General features: G+C 36.7%; 1 protein-coding gene across 1 annotated transcript; it reads left to right on the forward strand.

The window, feature by feature from the left end:
• The first annotated feature begins 2198 nt into the window (after nt 1-2198).
• Nucleotides 2199-24596, forward strand: LOC135198002 (SET domain-containing protein SmydA-8-like). Its single transcript, XM_064225335.1, has 5 exons — nt 2199-2485; nt 18070-19395; nt 19696-19794; nt 22094-22248; nt 24409-24596. Exons 2-5 carry the CDS (start codon nt 18075-18077, stop codon nt 24544-24546), a joined length of 1713 nt encoding a protein of 570 aa, XP_064081405.1. The 5' UTR covers nt 2199-2485; nt 18070-18074; the 3' UTR covers nt 24547-24596.
• Nucleotides 24597-25249: the final 653 nt, after the last annotated feature.

Raw genomic sequence — 25249 nt, forward strand, 5'->3', positions numbered from 1 at the left:
CTCAATACCTCTAACCAGAACCAGTATGGACCGACCAGTGAACACGAGACAAAGTTAAGTATATCTTAGTTTAACCAGACCACTGAGCAGATGAAGAGCTCTCCTAGGGCTGGCCCGAAGGATTAGATACTTTTATGTGGCTATATTGTGGGACCGAACCACATTATATCGAGAAATTATTCCTAATCACCAGAAACAAATTCCTCTGACTCCACGTTGGCAGAGCGGGAAATCGAATTCGGAGACTACCGAATTGGTAGGCGAGCACGTAAACCACTCGTCCAACTAGGAACTAGAATACGAGACAGATAGATGGACAAAATATACAATTTAAGCCAAGGGCCAAGCGCTGGGACCTGTGAGGTCGTTCAGCACTGAAAAAGAAAATTGAGAGTAAGAAGTTGGAGAGGTAACGGGAAGAAAAGCTCACAGTTGCACTATGAAAAAAATGTTAGAAGAGGGTGGAAAGTCTGATGAAAGAAAGAATATGAACAGAGGTACAGTAAAAAGGAATGACAGGGGTTGCAGCTAGGGGCCGAGGGGAGGCTGCAAAGAACCTTAATTAATGCCTACAGTGCACCACGTGAGTTTCACTGATAGCAAAACCCTCCTACTACAGGGCAAAGAATACGATATCGAGCAGCTTTATAAAAAAACTAATTACCTCTAATTTCGATATTTTATCCAATTCCCATCGTATGATCGCCCTCAGCGCTTCAGAAATTGATTAGTTAATCGAATTACTATTCAACTTGGAAATCGGAAAACATTTTTATAAAAATATAAAATGCTTGAACTTATTAATACAAAGAATCGTTTATTCACCATTAAAGCAGGAGACCAAAGAAAAAATAAAAATTAATTAGATGAAAAACATAGGAGAAATTAAATTACCTTGATGAAAGTTATTTGTAAGAATTCTCAACATAACCTTTCATAACAGGGAGAACAGACTATTTCTTCGTAATCTCTAGAAATGTACTCTAGTTTCATTTTGCAACTAAACAACTCAATAATATATAATATATATATATATATAATATATATATATATATATAATATATATATTATACATACACGTGTGTGTGCGTGTGTACGTTTCGCTTATGCCTGTCTCTGCAGATATGACAGAGTTGTAGATAGCTGTAATGGTGAGGCTTAGAAATTAAAAACTGTGTTAACCTCCATTTCCATCCGGATTTTTTTCCAATTCATTAATGCTGGCACTGCCTGAAAGACATTACATTTTATAAAGCTAAATAAGCTTAAAAAAAACACTAACGGATACCTTTATTATCATACGTTCCCCTACCACCTGTGAGTCTACATAATAGGAAACCTATCCTACCTTTGTTACTATGCACATTCTCACTAAAAAAAAAATGCTCATTTTCTTCATGAAACCATACACACTTTCTTACATATGCCTTTGGACTGTGCTTCGTATGGTGAGAACCCAGCCGAATGAATGCATGATCAGATCAGTACAAAGCATTCTTCTTCACTTGAAAAAACTGAGAGACGAAAACTAGTTTTGGGAACAAACGGGAGACAACAGATGCTACTGCAAGAGTAGGCGATAAACTCATACGTGACTTATTAAGCGTTTTAGTCGTACGCTACTACGTTCGACTAAGCTCGTTCCTTCTGGCAACGACGGGCAAGTTTTAGAACTATATTGCTCATGCACTCTTGGCCCCCTTCCCCCCCCCCCCCCCCCCCACCCCCCCGGGCAATTTTTGCATTGTTGTGGGGCAACCACGGTGCATCCGCACCCACCATCCTCCCTCAAAACCGAGCCAGTACCTCATGCGTTTTTAGTGCATTTTTCTCCGACTACTTATACCGAGTAAACCGCATGACCTCTCCTGCGTCCTCCCAAGAAACCATCTCTACATAAACGTACTCACTGCCATTTGTCTTAAACCGAGTTTTAAGAACATCTCACCTTAGCCCCGTTCAAATGAGGATTTCTGGGGGAAAACCGCGACACCAAAGGCGAATTCAAAACAATCCGGAGTTTTGTCGCCACTTGATCAGGACTGAAAGCCACTAAGGAATCATACTTGGCACAGATACTTGGAATCGTCGTCCTCCTTTCCTTTTACAGAATGTTCCTTATGACCTTCTCCGGATGATTCCCCCTCCTTCGGTCCCGCCACCTCCCTTCCCAAAGTGACATAACCTCCCGTAACCGATCTCGCAATCAGAGGAGATATAAACGTCGCCTCGCGGACACACCCACAACTTGGTCAACAAGGCCTTACGAGAAGCTCTCTCTCAGCTTCGCCACTTTTCTAAGTTCACTCGAAGTCTGCTTCTGTGACTCGAATACTGCATCGTGGGTTCATCTGAACGCCAGTCTTGCATCGCTGATTTCAATTGCACGCTGTGATTTCAGTTTCAAATCTTGACTTCAATCCTGACTTCATTTCGTACCGCGACTTTACTATCGGCTTACAAGAGTCGCCGTTGAACTCTACAGGTAGAACTTCTATATCTACTAGAACGACTCACTTTTAACACGACGCCTAAAATCTTGAAGACTAACGTTCATTATAAGAGTAATTTTTATCTCGAATAACAAAGTAGTATGTGTGCAAATACCTACGTCTATAGATACTTGATAACTAACAGTTGATACCACTGCAAGTTAGAGGCTGCTAGTATGTTGAATGTGGTTTGACTAACAGGCTAACCTGCTGTGTGAGTTATGCCGTTATGAGGAAATGAAATATTCCTTTTGATAAGAATCAATAAGACGGGAGGTGAATATACGATTTATAAAATGTAAGGGGGGAACGTGTATGGTAGGATCTTGATTCATAAATAAAAGATATAAAAATAGGGCATGTGGGTGAAGGGCAGAGTGGTTTTAGGTAAGGAAGATGGTGTGTGGCTTAACTGATTATTTCGAAACAGTTATGTGAGAAGTTTGAGAAAAAGAAAATTCAGCCCGCGGCATATACGTACTGACCAAGAGAATATTAAGACTAAATTGATAAAAACGCACTATGGAGGGTGCTGAGCACTTATATGGAAAGACTCTTGTATACGGCAAGTAAGAGCTTTCGTGCCGGAAGTGATCATGTACTAAATATATGGCTAACGTAGGCAGCCAGGCGACTTGCTCACTGTAACTGCGGGTTTACTTTATAATGTCTTTTTAGACCGAGTGATGTGAAAAGTCAGGGAAAGGACATTATAAGGTAAGTGCACAGTTCCAGTTATATAAGAATTCGTGTGATGTATGGTGTGAGGAATGGTGGATGTTTGCTGATACTTCGGAGCTGATTGGGGACAAAAGAGAAACTCCTTAAACCAGTGCAAGAGTTGAAAGTGTTTCGAAGGGAAGAAAGTAAATAGGAGCAAGAGTAAAGTTCTTGTTATATATAAACAAGTAAAAAATGCGCAGTTTCCTTTGCAGCGTATAATGCTGTATGCGCAGCGGCCCATGAAACTCAGCCACGACACTGTGGTGTCCAGTCCTATACCGTTGCCAGACGCACGATCATGGCTAACTTTATCTATAAATAAGATAAAAACTACTGAGGCGGCTCAGTAGAGGACGGACAGAAAAAGTGCGGACTGACTGACGAAGTCATCTCAGTAGTTTTGTTTTACAGAAAACTGAAATCAGGAACATGGCCTAATGGCTGTTAATGTGGATGATGAAGTTTTTATTCTTACAGGTGTTTGGGAATCCATGTCTTGGATGAAGGTGGCATGGGAGGGAGAAGTAGCGAGTTACAGAATGGATGAAACGATGAGAGCAGAAGAAGGTCTGCCAAAGATCCGGAAGAGAAAAACAATATGACTGGAAGCCAAAGTTGGAATGAGTGAAGGAACTGTTGAGTAAGGTCTCCTTTACTGCAATGATGGATGTAAATTAAATAAGAAAGGATAAGAACATTAAATTTTGTAGAATGAGAAGACCTCAAACAGAAAGAAACAATGAAACTCAAAAGTGGTAAAATAATAGTGCAGGTTGAGTTCAGTTGAATATAGAATTTAGACCAAAGCCCAAGCACTGGGACCTATGAGGTCATTCAGCACTGAAATGGAAATTGACAGTAAAAGGTTTGAAAGGTGTAACAGGAGGAAAACCTCACAGTTGCACTATAAATCAAGTGTTAGGAGAGGATGGAAAGTAAGATGAAGAAAGAGAATATGAAAGAAGGTACAATAAAAGGAACGAAAGTGGTTGCAGCTAGGGAATAGTGCAGGTGACAAGGCGGATGAGAGTTTTTCTGAGATGGTCTGGTCATACAAAGCGAATGGAGGACGAAAGGCAATGAAAAGAATGTATAAATCTGAATTGGTGAGAGGGAAGAAAGCATAAGTTAAGGAATAATCGCTAAGAATGACGCATTGTGTTTGGAGGAATAGATACCCTACTGATGAATCTTTTTTAGCAGAAGCAAGAGGCAGATTGGGTTACAAGCTTTCAGCACATAGGTCTCATCCTCATCTCAGGAGATAGAGTGACTATTGTCTTGTTTATTCTCTGAAGCCACTTATAAAGTTATTAAAACTTTTTTGATATTTATATATATATATATATATATTATATATATATATATATTATATATATATATATATATATATGTATATATATATGCAAATATATATAATCAGTAAGCTACAAATGTCGTTTCATATCGAGGTCACGCTACTTCGGGAAAATCCCCGAGAGAGGAATTATCACCGGAGGGGAATTTTTAAGTGATAAATGGAATGTTACCGAAATCTTTCGAATATTGTCCTTCGGGAAATTCCCGAAGTAGCGTGAATAAGATACCAAACGACATTTGTAGCTTAATGATTGTAAGTAAATCACGGTGTGGTAAAATTTCACATATTTATAAATTTATATAAATACTATATTATATATATATATATATATATATATATATATATAATATATATATATATATATATATAATTCATTTATGGGATTTCAAGTTGCTGTAGACACTGATGTAATACGTCAATTTTTAAATATATAGAACAATACATAGAACCAAATCCCTCTCAAGACAGAAGTTAAATTAAATATGAAAGTATATCGTGAAGCAAGTCTCAAATAATCTAAGTAGCAATAATGATGTAAAATATATAAGGAAAAATATACAAGGCAGTTCCCGAATTTTTTTTTTTTTATTTCTCGCAAGCACATAACGCACAAGAAAGTAGTTTGTGTGTGTGTTTGTGTGTCTATGTGTGCTGGTCAGCGGCGGGTACGAAGGTAGTAAAGACAAACAGTTTATTGTAACACTACATTTGCAAAGGCATCACCTGCTTGGAAGCATTTTGCTAATATGTCAGAATTAAACAGGAATGCCTACACGCTTGGGACACACCCAGAAGCCGAGACATTGTTTGTCTACGAAGACAATATGCCAAAGAGACTATGGGGGTAATATTAATTAAGTTCAAGGGGTTCTTATGAAATGAGGACAATTATGCAAAGGTGCAGTAAATGAGGCTGATTCTGTTTTATAATAACAACGACAACAATAATAATAGATGATGATTATGCCAATGGCAGTCGTAGTTGAATGTTGTTTCATAGCTTGTTTCCATCGAGAAACTCAGCTTGGTGTGTAAAGCGAATATCTTCTACATAAATGTTGTTTAAACTATTTATATTAAGCTGGTCTTGTGCAAGCACTGACCATATATCTAGAGGTATTGTGATTATTTACCTGGCAAGTTAACCTACTAACGTTAGTTGGAAAACAAATGTCAAGCAGTTTACTTTCTAATTATTGAGCCAACGCACTGGATAAAAAAAATGAATAAATGAATACACAAAGTTCAGTATATCCTTTGACCCCCGGTGGAAAGACTGTCCACGATTAGTTGCCTTGCGGTAGCAAGCAACAGGTACATTACCCTGCCAGCTTGTGCTCAGTAACACGTACGAGGAAAGCTCGCGGAAGTCTGGGTCTAGTTCCAACACTCTTCTACGAAAATAATCGAACAATAAGACGGTCTATCAGGCGTGATGTATACTTTGTCTTGCTTGCTATCGGGTAAAGTTAAGCATATCTTAGTTTAACCAGACCAATGAGCTCATTAACAACTCTCCTAGGGCGGGCCCGAAGGATTAGATATTTTTAAGTGGTTAAGAACCAATTGGTCACCTAGCAACGGAACCTACAACTTATTGTGGGATACGAACCACATTATATCGAGAAATGAATTTCTATCACCAAAAATAAATTCTGATTTCGCATTGGCCGAGTCGGGATTCGGACTTCGGACCACAGGATTGGCAGCCGAACGCGAAAATCACTCGTCAAACAGAGTACTTGATATTAGGTAAAGGGATATGATATTTAAGCCTGTGAAATTTCAGTTTCCCGGTCATTATGAGTATGAGCGCCCGAGGCCGGATTTGCCAAGAGATAACGGGTGATACGAAGCGATAACGAAATAGGTTGGGTCGGTAAGGGGGAGGATGGCGCTGTGACCTCTACAGGAACTCGTTCAAAAACATGCTTCGTGAAATAAAGTAGGGTTACCAGGAAGTTCATTCATGTCATGAGCTAATGGTCTCACCTCGTGCATACGCTCATTACTCACTTGTAATTTGCGAGTTAAAAAGCATTGTGCCTGTTTGTATGACAGCGCGAAGCTTGAAAAGTCATTTGTTTATATCATTATTTTAATCATTATTATTATCCTTTATGTAAAACATCAAATAAATTACATGCTTAATGACCAGAGAAAACTGTAATTAATGTGGAAAAAAATTGAAATGAGAGTACATGTGGCAATTACGGTATTCTTAAAAATGATAAACTGCATAAAAAATGTTTAAGGTAATAATCATGTAGCACAGACGACGAAACAAACAAAAGTGTTGACAAAAAAATCCAGTCATTAAGTAAACAAAAGTAAATGTTTAATAGTTGATATAAAACCAGGTCTTTGTGTTGCTTACTGTTTGCACGAAAACTGCGCCTTTAGCCAGTGATTCGTGCAAAAACTATGCTTGAAATTTCTACCTGGGAAGGAAAATCTAAAGTGCAGACTACGTGACTGTTTTTGTTTATATTCTTCAATATCCAGGATCCATAACCCTTATTTATTCTCTCTCTCTCTCTCTCTCTCTCTCTCTCTCTCTCTCTCTCTCTCTATCTATATATATATATATATATATATATATATATATTATATATATTAGATATATATATATATATACAAATATATAATTATTATAATACACACACATATATATATATATATATATGATATATATAGTATATATATATATATATATATATATATACCCATATATGTAGAATCTACTGGTCATTTTTAAGATACATATGAAACTGTAATAGCCACAATGCCCTCTTAACTTCTCAAATTCTTAGCTCTTTTTGTTTCGGATACGCTTGTCACTACAAAACCTTTAGCTCCAACTTCAAAGAAATTTGAAGAAATCATGACATCTGGTAGCGGGAAACGAACCCGTGGTCAGGTCGGCAAGGTCACCTCCTCGTGATTATGGTATCGCAGGTTCGTTTCCCGCTACCGGACATCATGATTTCTTCAAATTTCCTTGAAGTTGGAGCTAAAGGTTTTGTAGTGACAACCGTATCCGAAACAAAAAAGAGCAAAGAATTTGAGATGTTAAGAGGGTATTGTGGCTATTACAGTTTCATATGTATCTGTTAAAAAATTACCAGTAGATTCTATATATATATATATTATATATATATATATATATATATATATATATATATATATATATAATGTAGCACTACTGGTACACGTATCTATAAAATGTGTCCAAAGAGAGAGCTTATTACTACACTTCACTTCGTTCTCTCATTACGCAAGCTCGACTATTTCTTGTTAAGTTCAACAACGGCTTCGACTTTTAACAGAAACTTCTTATCCGGAGCTTATACCCTGCTTTTCCTCAAGTACTCTCAAGTTTAATATTTTCGCTTCACACATGAAACTCAAGATGAAGGAGACGTCATACCGACAAACACCCAAGATCCATTAAAAAGGTTAACCTATCTAAGAGACTTTGTGGACCTCATTTATGTGCAGAAGAGGGAAATATCTAGATTCTCTAGAAATGAAAACTTCGCACTGTACTGTGTCATATTTTGTTTGTACGAATTCCTGGCTTGTACAGACACGTACTTTGATCACCCTGATTGCGAAGAGCCAGTCTGCCATTGCAAATGGTTTAATGAGAAGTGTATCTCTACGACTTCTCTCTTCAGCGCACATTTTCATTTCTGGCGGTGAATCGTCGCTGCTTAGAGTGCTTGCTTTTTCCTCTCCTTTCTTTCTCTGTTAGGGCCTTCACGAAACAGATGTACCGACGCCAGACAGCCCTTGGCCTCCTAATCTAGATTAACACCTTTAACGATTCTCATGTACCGCGTGACTCTGCTTGTATTGCAGCACCAGGGACGGCTCGAGTACCATCTGATTGGTGGAAGGCGGGGGCAGGGGGGGTTGTAAAGACAATTTTGACTGACTCGTTATTTTGACCAAGTTGAACTGGACACAATATATATCCTGTATGGTAATGTTATACATACAAACCATTTTAGGGCTATTTTTAATACAACTATTTTTTCCCCAAAAGTATTTTATAATGTAAAGAAAATAAAGATTATTGTTTATTATATGAAAAAAGAAAAAAGTGGCAAGCTGGAAGGGTGAGAAAAGTAAATATCGTTAATTTCAGTGTGATGAATAAATATGATAACCGCACCCCCGCCCCCAAAACCCCAGCCGGGCTATCCCTGATTGCGATGTTATTTCACGTAGCCTAGGCCTTTTTCACTTCACTGGCTGACATGGTCCTCTTGACAAGCTAAGAATATTCAGCAAGAAGTGAAATGATGATAGTGACACACGCACGCATTTCAGTAAGTGCCGAGCACGTATATATACATGCTAGCACAGAATTTGATTATAATAGTTTCGTGAGCTCAAGAATTGAGAATTGATGAGTATACTATGCTGAAGCTATATTAAAATCGTTAAAGAAATTAAATTCAGACATCTCTGTTAATGGATAAATTAAAGGCAAATGGCCACGATAAATGCAGCAGAGTTCCCCCCCCCAAAAAAAAAAAAAAAAAAAAATTATTGATAATTAAGAAAACAAAACTTGCAGATTTGCACAATTTCTGGGATGATCTGAAAACCGCTGCCAAGGTGCGCTTCAATACATTACAAAACCAAATTAACCCACAACATCTTAACGACAACGCGCCACCCTTTTAATTCTGTATTTCACAGGTCAACAAAACAGTTCTTAATTGAAGACTTCAGTTTCGTCCTCTCGTGGATTCGAACCAGCGCACAGAGGAGAAATCAGGACTTCAGTGACGTAACCTGGTCGGTAACATCACTTAAGTCCTGATTTCTCATCTGTGCGCTGGTTCGAATCCACGAGAGGACGAAATTATTATCAACTAAAAAATTCCCCTTGAAAATATATCAGTTCCGAGGTAGAGCGAATTGGATGTTATTAAAGGACACTTGTAGCTTAATGCATGTATTTGATTCACGGTGATGAGATAAAAATTCATATAATATATACATATAGATATATATATATATATTTTACCCACGCTTCCTTTTCTATATATACACACATACACACACACACACACACACACACACATATATATATATATATATATATATATATATATATATATATATATATATATATATATGGCTTTGTCATTGATATACATAACTTTTTTTATACAGACATATATTAAACTACAAATACCCACTTGGCCTTGGAAATAACTTACACCCAAAGGAAATGATATCTGATAAGTCAACTTAACCTAGCCAGGACTGTGTGAGAAGGATATGAGTCGTGGAAGGTGAGAGGATTACCTGGTGTTGGCAGCTGATACAACATTGATTGGGGATAGTAAAAATAAACTGCAGAAACCACTGAGAGTATGAAGGTGTTTGAAAGAGAACAAAATTATAAAGTAAATAGGGAAAAGTGTAAGTATAAGAAGGTAAATGGAATCCAGGAATATGAAGTAATGAATGTTTAGTATATAGATGATGGGAGAATGGAATGGGTTGATCAGTTAAGTCTTTTTCATTAAATATGACGGATGATGGGAGGATGAAGAGTGAATGGCAGAATACGTGAAGCAAAGGAAGGTATCAGGATATGCGCAAGAAAATGGGACAAGCCAGGTTATGAATGCCAAATGGGCTGTAGAGCCAACTCTCCATTATGGAAGTGCAGTGTAGATCATCAAGGCAATGTAAAAAAAAAAGTGAAGCTACTAAGAGGAAAAGTTGATCAAAATGTTTCGAGAAAGAAGGAATCCCGGACGTTAAGTCAGCAGAGAATATATGATGATGAAGAGTTAGGTTGTAGGATGCAAGGAAGGCCTGAATAGAGGATAGACGTGGATAGACGAGCTGTCCAACATCCCTTTGTGCCAGTGTATGATGCAAGTAGTGGCGTCTGCACTGCTTTAGCAACACCTGTTTATAGTATTATACTCCTTTTACTATAGAATTCGATCTGAATTTCTTCATAAATATTTTATTTTATTTTTGCTTAAGTTTTCTAATTTAGCTTCTTAAGTATAAATGTAATAGTGAATCATGACTTGCATTTGCTCTAGAGCCACCCTCTCTTAATAATATATATATATATATATATATATATATATATATTCTATATATATATACATATATATATATATATATATATATATATATATATATATATATATATATATATATATATATAATATATATATATATATACGCATAAAGGGTAAAAACAGAGAACGAATTAATCGCTCTTAGAAACAAACTACACAATGCCCTAATCTTATATATCTTCCAAAGCATCCAGAGCCATTTAGTTGTATCGGGATTGAGGAGAGCGAAGGGAGGTGAATCTCGACACGTAAATTAGTGGATTATCTTTTCAATTTTTTACGAATTCTTTCTTTATTTTGGCCCTGAGCCGTGCGGGAAGGAGAAGCTACGAAATGAGCTGCAGTGTTTTACTGTGATTAGCAATTGCTCTCTCTCTCTCTCTCTCTCTCTCTCTCTCTCTCTCTCTGTATCTGTCTCTCTCTCTCTCTCTGACTCTCTCTCTCTCTCTCTCTCTCTTCTGAAATCTCGCACGAGCAAGATCCCACCTTAATCTAAAATCCACAATCTAACTCTCAAAAACATTCTACTTTAATCAGTATTTTACAATATCTTTCTTTCGAAATCTCTCATGCTTGCCTTTACAAATTCAACGAATCAATGTTGAAATGACAAAAATTTCTTCTTAGTGATTTAAGTGCTGATCTTTCCCCGGGGACAACGACTGCGCGGTGACTTCGTCAGCACTTGTACCCAGGGAACCCCCGATGCCTCTGCTGCATTCCTTCGATGTCAAGAATCCCTGCGAGCAACGTAAGAACTTGCTAGCGCTCAACTATGTAGCAATTGTTCGTCAGCATTAAAAAAAGCTCTCTGTGACGAAGTCTCTCGTGCAAGAGGGTGTCTTTGTCCTCTAATTTATTATTATTATATTATAATTGGAGAAATAAATTCACACACACACATATATAAACATTATATATATATATATATATATAATATATATAGATATATATATATATATATATATGTGTGTGTGTGTGTGTGTGTGTGTGTGTGTGTGTGTGTGTGTGTGTGAGTGTGTGTGTGAGATTGAAAAGGTGAATGGAAGAGTTTCCCGAAAGCTTTCTGTAAGCATTTATCTATAAATATTTGGATCGCCATTTCAATACTCATGCTATCATTATTATTATTATTATTATTATTATTATTATTATTATTATTATTATTATTATTATTATTATTATCACCACAACCTTACTTGGATATAAAAGAGCTATCCCCAAACTGTTTCAATTTAAAACGCAGCCCAGTGTGGAAAATGAAATAACAAAGAAAAACAAATAATATAACTTCTCAACTACGAATCAAGACCCGAATGAACCTCTTCAACCACAAAAGTCTCAAGCTCCAAATGCGACAACGAGCCTAGGAAGACCGTTCCCCAATTTAGTCAATGATACCAAACTGCTATATATAGCTCTTCAGACTCCCGCCTGATTTTCATCATAATTCTTATAATTATTACTGAAACTGAGTAACCGCGCCTATGATCCTGGTAGAGGTGATAACCTGCATTTGACACTAAGTGGACGTTAACTGACAATTTCGTTTTATTTTTTATGATGTGGTTTTACAACTCATAAATTTATCAGAACTTTCTAAAATCTTCCGTTCACTTCGGTGACGTTTTATTTGCTTTTCAAGTAACTTATCTCGTCAATTTCTATTTAAGAAAAGGTTTTCCTAAAAAATTAAAGATTCAAATGTTTTCCAAATGTTTTCTCACTTAATTCTTCAAGCTTGAATCCCAGCTCGAGTAACATTATCAAATTAAACACGAAAACACTGTTGTTAAAAGCATACTTAAAAAAAAAAACACTGCATTTCAAGTTATTAAAAATTGGGAATCGTTTGCGTATAGAATTTACAGCTGTAGTAGATTCACATCAACCGTGCATGTGATGTCTAGGCCAGTCCATTACGACGCTTCTGATTGGCTGTTGATAAGCCAATCTCTGGGCTGGAAGCTCTCAGTCTCGCTCGAGAGTTCACATAGGTAGGATGTATGTTACATCTCTCCTGAGGGATAAGTCATTTCAAAATTATCCTTCAGAAGTTTCCAGCCCTGTGATTGGCTTATCAACAGCCAATCAGGAGCGTCGTAAGGGACTGGCCTAGACATCATATGCACGGTTAATGTGAATCTACTATAGTATACATTTCATTCGTGGGATTCGCCTTAATCACACCGTCTCTCACCCAAAGAGGCGTCTATATTAAACCTGAAGAAACATTACTGTGGTTTCTCGACCGCTACTTATTCACGAAACTATTTTAATACTAACCCTCCTGGTAGCTATTTATTCTATACATTCTAGTTGCTTATGTCTCGAGGTGTCATTTACTCAGAGGCCAAAGGAGCAAGCAACCAGATGTCCTTTTCTGGTCTAGGGGCGTAGGAAAAAAGGTGGTCGGCATTCAAGAATGTCCATCATGATAAAGACTTTTTGGCTTTCTTCTTCTCTAGTGACATGCTGTTGTCGTTACACTGAGAATGTCGTTAATTTGGAACCACAGTTGCATAATGCATTTTCTGTTGGTTGACACTTGCTTTTCAAGGGATGAGATGTGGAACCGATACACTAACCTGAAGTCACGCGCGCTTGTTTAGTCAGTCAGGTTATATATAGTTTAAAATGGTTCAAATTCTTGGTTACTTATTGATATACAAAAAGGTGGTTTTGAGCAGACGAGTAAATTCATTCCTAACACCTCAAGACAAATCAATTACACGTTTTAGACGAATTAAAACCCGATGAACTCTCTCATTTTTAGATACTCAACTTAAATAAACTCTGATAATTGTGTTCTTGTAGCAGAGTCATTAAAGTAGCAGTCAATTAATCCGCAGAATTTGGCACGCCAGGAACGTCTAGAAGTTTCTTGTTGACCCGAAGCGGGGTGGGTGGTGGAGGTTTTGAGGGGGGGGGGGGCTGGTGGCGTTGTCACTGAGAGTAAGGTGAAAAAATCTAAAGAAAGAACGATATCAGAATAGAGCCAAAACAAGGTATGACATTAGAACTCTACGACCGCAAAAGAGACTACATTTGATTTACATGGCGTGGGGGCGGGGGTGGGGGGGGGGGCGCTTGGGGGGGAAGGGAAGAGAGAGAGAGAAAAAGAGAGAGAGAAGAGAGAGAGAGAGCGAGAGAGAGAGAGAGAGAGAAAAGAGAGAAAGCTGAGCTCGAACTTGTTGCAAACAAGATCTTGATTCAAGAAAGGATCGACTTTGCTGTGAATCGGGCCTTTTTGGAGGGCGGACGACCTGGCGAAAGGGTGAAATACAATTCCCCATTTCTTTTTATTTCAACTTGGGAATCTGGTGAGAAGCTTCGTTCAACTATGAGCAGTGTCGCACATATTTTCCATAGGTAAAATTAGTTTGTGCTTGATGTTTTTATTCTTCCCTCAAAGCAAATGCCTTCAGTGAGTTTACTCGAGTGTATTAAGAATGCGCGAATAGCACTCTCTCCGGTGTTTTCATCAGGTTATAGATAATTCATTGTATATCATATCACATAAATACCAACTAAGCTTTCATTTCAAGCCGGCTTTACTTCGATTTTCCGTCCCTAAATTTATTTTAATGATGGAAATGTCCCGAGAATTCTCGCTAAATATCAAGAAATTTCTACAGTAAATAACTTTATATTAAGAATTTACCTAATCATACATTGCGGCACTCAACAGTTAATAATCACTTTCTTAATCGTGATTACATTGTCGTTTCTCTCTATTAATACTCTAGACAAGTATTTCATCCATGAGATCACCAAGACCTTGACGCTCGTGCCAAACGTCTGGCTTGCTGAGATAGAAGACTTCAAGGGATGTATCACATGATCTTATTCGCCTACACCTTTAGTTTTCCGAGCCTCTTTATGATTCATTGCAACAATTTATCAGGACTCCAAAGATCAGAGTAAATTTCAATAATGCTTAGTATTTTAGAACGTAGGGACATTACCCTTAAAGCAACCACTTCTCTTTAAACAGGACTTCGTTTCACGAACTCTGATGGACCTAATTCCCCATCTACAAGTTGTCTGTGTTACTAAATAGCTTCCTTGAAGAGTATGTGCGATTTTAATTAGCAAGCAAGTTCTCAAAGAATCTTACCATAACATTTTAATGTAGTTCATACACATACAGTGTATGTAAATCTTAGCACTAAAATAAAAAAACAATTCTTAATTTCAATGGTTAATCATTCTAAATATTAAATCCTTTCATGCTGAGCTTATTTCTACCTGTTTCATGAAAAACTTTCACATAATTCAAACCTCTTCATCTGTAATTAAATATGAACCCAGCAGTTTAAAGATCTGTTCATTTCCTGTAGAACAAGGGTCACCTGGAGACGGCATCGTATCATTTCTGCTGAAACGGCTGTTCTCAATTAGCTTGCTTTGTGCAATGAGATCATCAGTCTAATGGCACGGCAAGCATTTTTCAAATGAAAAAGAGAGAGAGAGAGAGAGAGAGAGAGAGAGAGCGTTGTTTTTTAAATTGGTGTTTGTAATCAGTAGTACCAAGGCAGACCTCTAGAAAGGCATAACGTATGTCCAGAAAGAACTTGCGTCCCAAACCTGAGTTTCTTTCGAAAGCCATAAAGAAATTAGTGGACAGAGGGCCTGTTGAATTGCATTTCTGACTACGAAAAATTCATTCACCCTGCAAAGCCCAGTACTTGTCAACCCTCATTGCTGAAAATTATACGAATGATTTTTTTTTTAATTAAAATCTTATTACAATTATCAATTAATTATTTACAAATTTTCATAATTATATCAATAATATTACATATTAAGTACATCAATAATATGAATTCAAATATTATTCACATACTTACTTGTGAAATGTTTTCCAAGTTCATATGCATTTGATAATACCCATTTTGTGTACTTTATTTTACATTTTAATATTGAAATTATTTGACTTTGTAACACCTCTTCTCTGCTGTACCACAAACAATTTACATACTCAATGATAAGTATACTTAATGTATTGTTCTTCTTCTTTTCTTTATAATCGAAATCCAACATCAATACTTTTATTGGATACTGAACTTTTATATCACATACTTCTTCAATGAAATTCTGGAACCACTTCCAAATATTTTTAACATATTTACAACAATAGACAATATGCAGATGATTTTCATTTTCCTTACATTTATTGCAAAAATTATTATCAGCAATATTCAATATCTTCAGTCTTTCCTTAGTAGCCAAAATTCATACAAAAATCTATACATAATACTTCTTTGATAGGGGTCAACGAATTTGCTTATAAGGTTACTCCATATATTACCCCAATTATGCAACGGGTATCTCTCAATTACAATGGGCTTATGGGTTGGCATCAAATACTGATAAATATCCTTACTTTTGACGTATGGAAAATTAGGTATTCTTAATAATTTCCTTACATTAACAATAATGATATTATAAAAGGGAGTAGCAACATAAGACATATTAAGGCAATCTTCTACAACCCACAACAAATTTATTCTAATACATGTGTAATATAAGGCTAATTCTCGTCCATAACTATCAAATAACATAATATTCAAGAATGTACTTGTTAAAATAGCTGCTGCTTGATAAAACACATTAATAACCCCAATACCACCTTCTTTTTTGGCAGATACAAGGAATCCCTTTTAATTGGTTGGTAAGTTCCACACCACAAATACCGGAAAACAGATTGTTCTATAATTTTTGCTTTCTCTTTCCCTAATGGAAATACATGACACATGTACCAGACTTTACTTAAAATAAGGGCATTTACAATAGACTTTTGATATAAAGACAAGTATCGAGTCGAAAGCATATTTATTTTTACCTTAACTTTATTGATTACAGCATCCCAGTTCTCATCTACCATTTCCTTATAATCATTGGTTATCAATATGCCTAATACCATACACTTATTTTTCTGTTGTATCCAATCAAGTGGCCATATATTTTTGTCCTTCCAATTACCTAAACCCATGACACAAGTCTTATCTCTATTTAGTTCTGCACCAGTAGCTAGCTCAAATTGCTTTATAATACTAAAAACTACTTTAATACTTATTAGGAGTCAAGGCCCTTGGACTATATGGCAGTTAATAATAATAATAATAATAATAATATGTTTTATTTCAGCTCGGGGCCATATACATTGAGTATACAAGATACAGACAGTAACATACACAATCTAGATACATGAGATATGATAAAATAGAAAAAGAAAATGAATAATCGGCACTTATCCATAATATAGCTGAGGTAGCATAAAAGCTAGTAATCATCATACTGTAAGTAACAGTAATAATATTGGTGAGAAAAAAAAAATGCATTGCGAGTAATAACAGTTGGTGCACATATATATAACTCAAATTTCAACTAGAGACCTTAGGTGGTTACAGTAGTCAGGTCCAGAGGGCTTAATACATAAATTAAATGTAAATAAAACTTTAACTTGATAGGAATCACAGTAATAATGAAAAATTAAAATATCAGCTATAAATGTAATAATGACAAAAACTGCAGATGACATCTTGCCAATACAGATTATTTAAAGTCCTTTAGGGGACAAAGGCCTCATTTTCCCATCTTTCCCACAATTTAGATCTTCTTCTTGCTTCACTCCTTAGGATGCTTTGTATGAGCGAGTTGCTGCTGTTTCTCACTCGGGTTACCAGACTGGACATTGTTCGCCTAACAATGATTTTTAAATTGTCCAGGTGGTTTTCAATGAACATCTGTGTGGCGGAGTGGTAGCGGGGAGTGTTTGTGAGGCGTCTCAGAATGTCATTGTGCACAACAGTGATGCGTCTCAAGGTCTCTTGGGTATAGTTCGTCCAGAGGGAACACCCATAGATACTGTAGCAGTACGAGCGGAATAGAAGCAGTTTCACGTCTCGGTGACAGAAGGCAAACCTCCTTGCAATCATGTTGCCAGCTGCACATAGTTTACGACGCCTCTGTTCAATGTCTGCCGTATCTTTTAGGTCGTCGGTGATAATGTGACCCAAATACGGAAATTCGTGCACAAATTCCAGCCGATGGTTTCCGAGGAAAATTTGAGGTTCTGCAATATGCTTAAGCGATCTCGGGAGCAGCGACATACACTGGGTCTTGGTTTCGTTGTAGATTATATCAAATTCCTCTGCATATTGGCGGCAGGTGTCGATGAGTCGTTGGAGACCTTGCACTGATGGGGAAATCAGAACCATATCGTCGGCGTAACAGAGGTTGTTTATAGTTGTTTCATTGACGGTGCATCCGATTGGGAGCGAGTTCAGTTTGACATTCAAGTCATCTGTGTACGTATTAAACAGGTAAGGATTTTAGCCCTTTCTCGTTTCCATTCCAGATACCATGGACAAATTACATGACCAAAATGTCCAAGAGTCAAGTGCTGCTGAAGGAATCTCGGAAAGCAGAGCTTCGATGGATTCTCACAAGCAAAACGACGACCAAAATCACAAGCTCTCGTTTACTGAACGTGTGAGAGCAGAATACGACCTGCAGACGCGCTCTGAGCGCCTGAGATTGGACATCACAGATATCCCGATTTATCATAAGGAATTGAGACAGACCACCCTTCCTGTGGATATACAGTACCAGCCCGGGAAAGGCAGGTTTCTGGTAGCCCGTAGGGACATTTCCGCAGGAGAACTTATATTCAAAGAGTCTCCATTACTTTTAGCCCCGAAAGCTGCATCTGAACCAACTTGCTTGGCGTGTCTGAAGGTCCTTGATGCAAAATTTGCGCTCTGCAAAAACTGCAAAGGTCCTTTGTGTTCAAGTGGCTGTCATGGTAATGGTCATACTGAAAAAGAGTGTAGGTTAATTAAAGGCTTAGGACTCGAAGAAAGTCCCAATTTTAGAATGAACTTCAGAGAACTGAGCGTATTGCTGGCACCTTTGCGCGTGTATCTACTCATGAACGAGTCCCCAGCAGCAAAAGAAGTTTTTCAAGCACTTCAAAGCCATAAGGAGCGTAGGAAAATGATGCCTATCGGTCGATATGTCGAAGAAAAAATAGTAAAGGTGTTCCATGACAAGCTTAAATTAGACGTGGATTCCAGTTTGGTTCACCACATATGTGGTGTTCTTGATACAAACTCCTATGAGGTCAGCATTGATGATTCTAGTCGTGCCCGTGCCATATTCACCCTAACCTCCATGCTCAACCACTCTTGTCTGCCAAATACACAGCGCTGGTATGCAGATGGAAAGATGATTATCAGAGCTGCCACTGATATACCCAAGGGAGTGCCAGTAACCACAACTTACACACAGACTCTATGGGGGACAAGCACACGTTTGGCACATCTGTCAACATGCAAGATGTTTACATGTGTCTGTAACAGATGCAACGATCCTACAGAACTTGGGTCCCACTTAAGTTCAATCTCATGCAAGTCGTGTCAATCTCCAGATGGACTTCTCATACCGCCCAAGACTTCTGAAGTGCACTGGAGATGCCACAAATGTGAAGCTCAAGTGCCTTCAAATGCTATTCAAGCAATGGTGCGAGCATCCAGTGCAATTCTCAGTAAAGTGGATATGCAGAGTACAGAAGAAGTGACTGCAACACTTAAGCATCTGAGCAGGATGCTGGGCAGGCAGCATTACATAGTTGCTGAACTCAAGCTTGGAATGATCCAGAGTATAATGAAGCTACCCTTCAGAGGTAATAAGCCTTACCATTTGTTCTTAGTATTTCAGAGCTAATTTATATTCGTACTGGTATCTTCAGACTTGCAAAACTGATTAAAACTAGACTTAGTGGATATCCCCTCATAAATCTACCAGAACATTGAATGTTCCTGCTCTTTCCAAGAGTGAAACTCTTAAGATTTTCCCTGCAATAACTCTTTGTATAGTAATGTCGACGCTGATATTCTAGTTGCCATCCTTGGGGAGACTTGGCCCAATCCTAGTGTTCTGTGTCCTTGCAGTTAACAGCCAAAGATTCCGTTACTTTTTTCAGAGGACGTCTCAGATGACGACCTAATCAGGGTGATGGACGCGTCTACAGAGCTCCTCAGCCTTGCAGAGTTGATAGAGCCTGAGTTGTCAAGATTCAGAGGTAAGACACCATCAAGACAGCTCTACTTTTCTTTGTCCAGCTTCTTTGTAAGATATCTTAAATTATGTAATATATATGTGTGGTATATATATATATATATATATATATTATATATATATATATATATATATATATATATTATATATTATATATATTGTTACGAAGTGCCAAGTATCTGGTTACCTTGCATCAAATATTACCTCACCAAAAGCCAAACACCTGAACCCTCATAACACGTTTAAACGACTGAATACACTAAAGGCAACAGTGATCCCTTAACACTTACCAGTATTGCAGAAAATCAGACTAAGTTCATCAAAACAGGTGTGAGGTAATCTTGTAAGTAATTAAATTAATCAAAGGCATCACTCCATCAACAACTTTCAAACTCTAAGTATTTCCCTGATTCAGAAGTCTAAGTACTTCCCTGGTTCTAAGTCACTTCAAGAAAATTGAAGGAAAGCAAATCAATTACCACTCTATGTTTCTACCTAACATAAATATAATCATCAATTAATATATTTATACTGGTGTAAGATAAAGAAAACAATTATAAAAATTTTAAATACAAAAATTTATTATTAAATTCAAAATTTATAAGTGAAATTCACAATATCAGGGAAAATTACTGTTACTAGAAAACAAAGTAAAGTTTAATTAATTCTTGAATCAAATTAAGTAAAATTAAATCAAAATTAATTTATCACAAAATTCAAAAAATTAATTCAATCAAAATTCAAAAGTGTTAGGCAATAACTGAAAATTTGAAATTAATTCACAAGTGCTAAACAACAATAAAACTTGAAAAGAATTCTAAGTAAATGCAAATCAATTCACAAGTGTTAAATTTAATTAAATGTGCAAGGATAAAGCAATGAAAATAACTAAGTCAATTAAATGGTGAATGCAAATGAAAATGTAAAACAAAAAGACACACTTCAATAAGAAAATGAATAAGTGCACAAACAATGGAACAGACACAAACACAAAAAATATCAGCAATGTGTAAAAGTGTAAATCTTTTTCATTCAAAATACTGTAACCAACAGTTTTTACCAAACCTTCGTAACAGACAACAGTTCCTATCAATTATTAGTTAAACACAATTCCTATCCGTTATTAGTTAAACACACTCCCTATCCATTATTAGTTGCAACTAATAAAAATATAACACACTTTACCTTTTTTGGTATACCAACTTCTTTCTTTCTCTTGTATATTACACTTTCACAAAAAACCCAGGCGCCGTTACGAAATGTTTGTTCAGATTCCACAAAAGAAATTAAATAAACTAAATAAATTCTAAGAAATATCAAATATAGAATTCTCACAAGTTATGAGTGACCAAATTTACGTTACGTTAATAAAATCTCGATGTCGAGTGAGAGAGAGAGAGAGAGCGAGAGAGAGAGAGAGGGAGATCTAACTGCCTCGAGGTCTTAAGATCGAATGAAAATCTCTTCCTTTATGGAAATGACAGAGCAGATGTCTCAAAACGTTTTTGGCACGAAAGCTTCTCGAAAGTTCTGAAATCTGACGCAATCTTACACACATAATGTGCAACATCCACGTGGGACTTGGCAAATACATACACGTACAAGACAAGACTGCTCAACAGATACGTACCCGATTGAAATGCGGAGGGTAACGATAATTAAGATTGACATGTTTTTGATGACAACGAGCTCGCTATCAAACGCGCTGACAGAGCAGGGAAGCAAACGGATCTCGCAGACTCCAATCTTAAAGTGCTGACATAAAAGTTAAACATTTGCAGCTTTGAAAAGACAAGGATCTCTCTCTTTACGTTATATATATATTCTTTTACAAGACGTTAATGCGAAATCTGAACACACATTTTAAAACATCCTATTCTAAGCTATCTAGGAATCTGAAAAAATGTTGCACTCTACATGACATTTCAAAGAGGGGAAAACATGCATTTTGAAAGTAGCAATAATATAATATATATATATATATATATATATATATATAAATATGTTGTGAATTAAGTATATTTAATGTGCTTATACTTACAGATGAGCCAACTTAGAATATAAAAGAATAAAGTTTAAAAATGATAAAGATATGCGGTGCTCTCCAAATCATGGTTAACTTTTAAGCCAAGGCAAGCTAAGTTGTTTTTCAAACCATCGACAAATTATCATTTTTATAACGAATATCAACAAAGTCATAATCCAAGAATAATTATTTCTCATAAGAAGAACAGCCTTTCCTTTAGAACTTTCAATGTATCTCGTATTCGTGACTTGCAAACTAATTTCTTTTTGGATTCCAGGCTTGCTGCTTTTACAACGTGGACAGGCGTACTTAGAACTATTGGAAAGACAAAGAAATTCGCAAGAAAATATGGTCAGCTTGTCTGAGCCCTATAAGTCATCCTGTGACAATGGTTTAACATCCGGGGTCATCATGTCGAAAGAATACATCAAGGTGGGTTTTTCATGATTTTTGATGAAGCTAACAGATTTTAATCTTGAAGGACACTTCACAGATTGTAATTTTGTATAAACTGAAGAAAGATCTAATTTTAATGGTCATGGTAGCTCAGTGTTATGGACGACAAATGTCTGCTACATTCGTTCCAAGTCCAAACTAAGCTTATGACATGATAGATTTCCACTAGCACAAAGCGTTACTGTCCCTCTGAGCTATGGATGGATGTTTAGTGGGGTATATAGGCCTAACTACTGAGCAATCAGAAGCCATTTACCTTGTTCCTCCAGGTCTCATATGGGTGGACATCTGGGTTGCTGACCTGAGTGTACGAATATGTGTGACTATGTTATGTACCCAAGACATTTTGCTCTTCTTGTACATTAACGTAATTGATAAAAACATCACTCCATGATATACTCAACCTTCCATACTATTAGTTCCTTTTTTAGTATATTAAAATATCCTTAATCGTAAAAAATAAAATATTTGATAATTTAACCTCGGTCCCGTGAGGATTACCTCGCCGAGGCCTCTTATTTTTAATCATAAGATGCTATACATCCTATATTAGTACTGATCACTCATATCTTTTTTCTTATCGCCTTTCTCACTATCATAGCTGCGACCCACAAAACTTGCTAACCTACCAGTTGCACAGTTCTCGGCTTTGTTAACGGAGGCATAGAGAATTTGCCAGGAAACATACACATGTTGTTCCTTCCTCATCAGATAACTGAATACTGGGTGTATTAAGTGAAACAGTTGTTCTGAAATTATACAGAGAAAGATCTGATTTGATATTCTGAAAATGGCTAGTTGGAGTAGTTGAACAGCCTGATAAAGACAGCGAGAAAATTAAGGATCTGAAGTACGAGGGTCTAAAGGTAGAAGACAGCCCCATATCTGCGCTAAGGGAGAGATAGTTAGAGGGGTTGGATACGACGACTGAAGACAGGAAAAACTGGGGGCAGCTAGCGATCGAATGGAAACTGCCAAAACTTTTCGGTAAAGTGCACCACGTAGGTGGCGCTGACGTCTCTAACCCCCTACGGGGAAGAGAGAAAGAGATGGAGCGTGTTAATTGCTAATGAAAGTTCTCTTGTTGCGTGATGCGGGATACACATCTCATGAGTTTATTCCACAACGAAATTTGCATTATTGTTACATACACGCAGGCACCCAAAGCACGAAGAACAACGTAAACTATTATGTAAAATTAATGGATTGCATTCTAGTTCTCCTGTTGTTTATTCCCTTATCTATATTATAAAGATTCTCACATCCTTGTAGATTCTACAAACAGGTCTGTTATATATATATATATATATATATATATATATATATATATATATATATATATATATATATTATCCATGTTTCTGTAAAGACGAACTCTCATTAAAGTCTGTAAAGACGAACCCTTATTAAAATCTGTAAATTCGAACTCTCATTAAAGTCTGTAAAGACGAACCCTTATTAAAATCTGTAAATTTAAACCCTCATTAAAATCTGTAAAAACAACCCTTCATTAAAATCTGTAAAAACAACCCCTCATTAAAATCTGTAAAAACAACCCCTCAGTAAAATCTGTAAAAACAAGCCCTCATTAAAATCTGTAAAGACGAACCCACATTAAAATCTGTGAAAACAACCCCTCATTAAAATCTGTAAAGACGAACCCTCGAAATCTGTAAAGACGAACCCTCATTAAAATCTGTAAGAGCTACCTCTCATTGAAATCTGTAAATACAAACCCTCATTAAAATCTGTAAAGAAAACTCATACAATTCTGTGATGGCAAACTCCCATTAAATCTTGTAAGACAAACCGTTATCAAATTGACCTAAAATATTCTACCAAACTATGAAAATGTTGGGAATTCCGTACTGCATTTGGGATTATTATAGGCTTTATGTAATTAATGACAGGCTTTTCGTTAATAATAACTAAAAGAAAGTCCTAGTTTGCAACTTCTCGAATCCTCCGTATCGTTAGACAGATTTATCACTGAAAACCTTTTAGTCCAAACTAGGGAGTATAAAGAGAGAAATCCTCTCTTCACGCAAGGAGCCGAAGCTGAATCACAACAAAAACGGCTGCTGAAGCACTAGGTCCTCTCTCTCTCCTCTAAAAATCAATCTTTTTCTCTTCCAGGAAATGCTTGGACGGATGGCCGAATGCGAATTCATCTTGCTGTACGACCAACGATTGCCAGAGGTCCTGGAGGTCATGGAACACCTGAGGGAATTTCTGCACAATGATGACACAGAGGAGTTCTCTGCAGCGGAATAAATGATAAATGTTATCCTCTTCAGGCTTTAGATTTTATATTGCGCATTATGAAGGACCTATATATATATATATATAATATATTATATATATATATATATATATATATATATATGGATATATATATATAATATATATATATATATATATATATATTATATATATATATATATATATATATATATCATATATATATATATATATATTATTTGAGTTTGATGGCAGGCCCTGCACTGCACTGGAACCAGCCGCTGCCCGTCCGTCGTGTCTCCCCCCACCCTCCCCGATCCCCTACCTACCCAGCCCCACCCGGGCCGGACAAACAAGTTTGCTGCAGGAGGGGGTGGATGTGTCGTTTCTCCCTTCTTTCCCGATCCCCTACCTACCCTGCTGCCACCCGGGGCGGACAAACAAGAAAGATCCACTCGAATTTTATTGTTATTACTATTTTATAGGAATGCTATATAGAATTTAGGCCAAAGGCCAAGCACTGGGACCTACGGAGTCATTCAGCGCTTATAAAGAAATTTTTAGTGGAAACGTTTGAAAGGTGTAACGGGAAGAGAATCTTGTAATTACACTTTGAAGTAGGGGAAAAAAATATATATAATGTATACATGTAGACTGATGGATAGATGTATATATGTATGCATGTACCTATGTATTCACGTGTTTGTATGTATGTGAATTTATCAAATCACAATTC

This window comes from Macrobrachium nipponense, chromosome 21 (assembly GCF_015104395.2).
Source record: "Macrobrachium nipponense isolate FS-2020 chromosome 21, ASM1510439v2, whole genome shotgun sequence".
In the NCBI taxonomy this organism is placed as follows: domain Eukaryota; kingdom Metazoa; phylum Arthropoda; class Malacostraca; order Decapoda; family Palaemonidae; genus Macrobrachium; species Macrobrachium nipponense.

What these genes read in the sequence shown, in the direction of transcription:
- LOC135198002 (XM_064225335.1), top strand. Translation starts at nt 18,075, where the DNA reads ATGGACAAATTACATGACCAAAATGTCCAAGAGTCAAGTGCTGCTGAA. An exon ending in AATGAAGCTACCCTTCAGAG is followed by an intron (nt 19,396 to 19,695) that starts GTAATAAGCCTT and finishes TACTTTTTTCAG; the next exon opens with AGGACGTCTCAGATGACGAC. An exon ending in TGAGTTGTCAAGATTCAGAG is followed by an intron (nt 19,795 to 22,093) that starts GTAAGACACCAT and finishes TTTGGATTCCAG; the next exon opens with GCTTGCTGCTTTTACAACGT.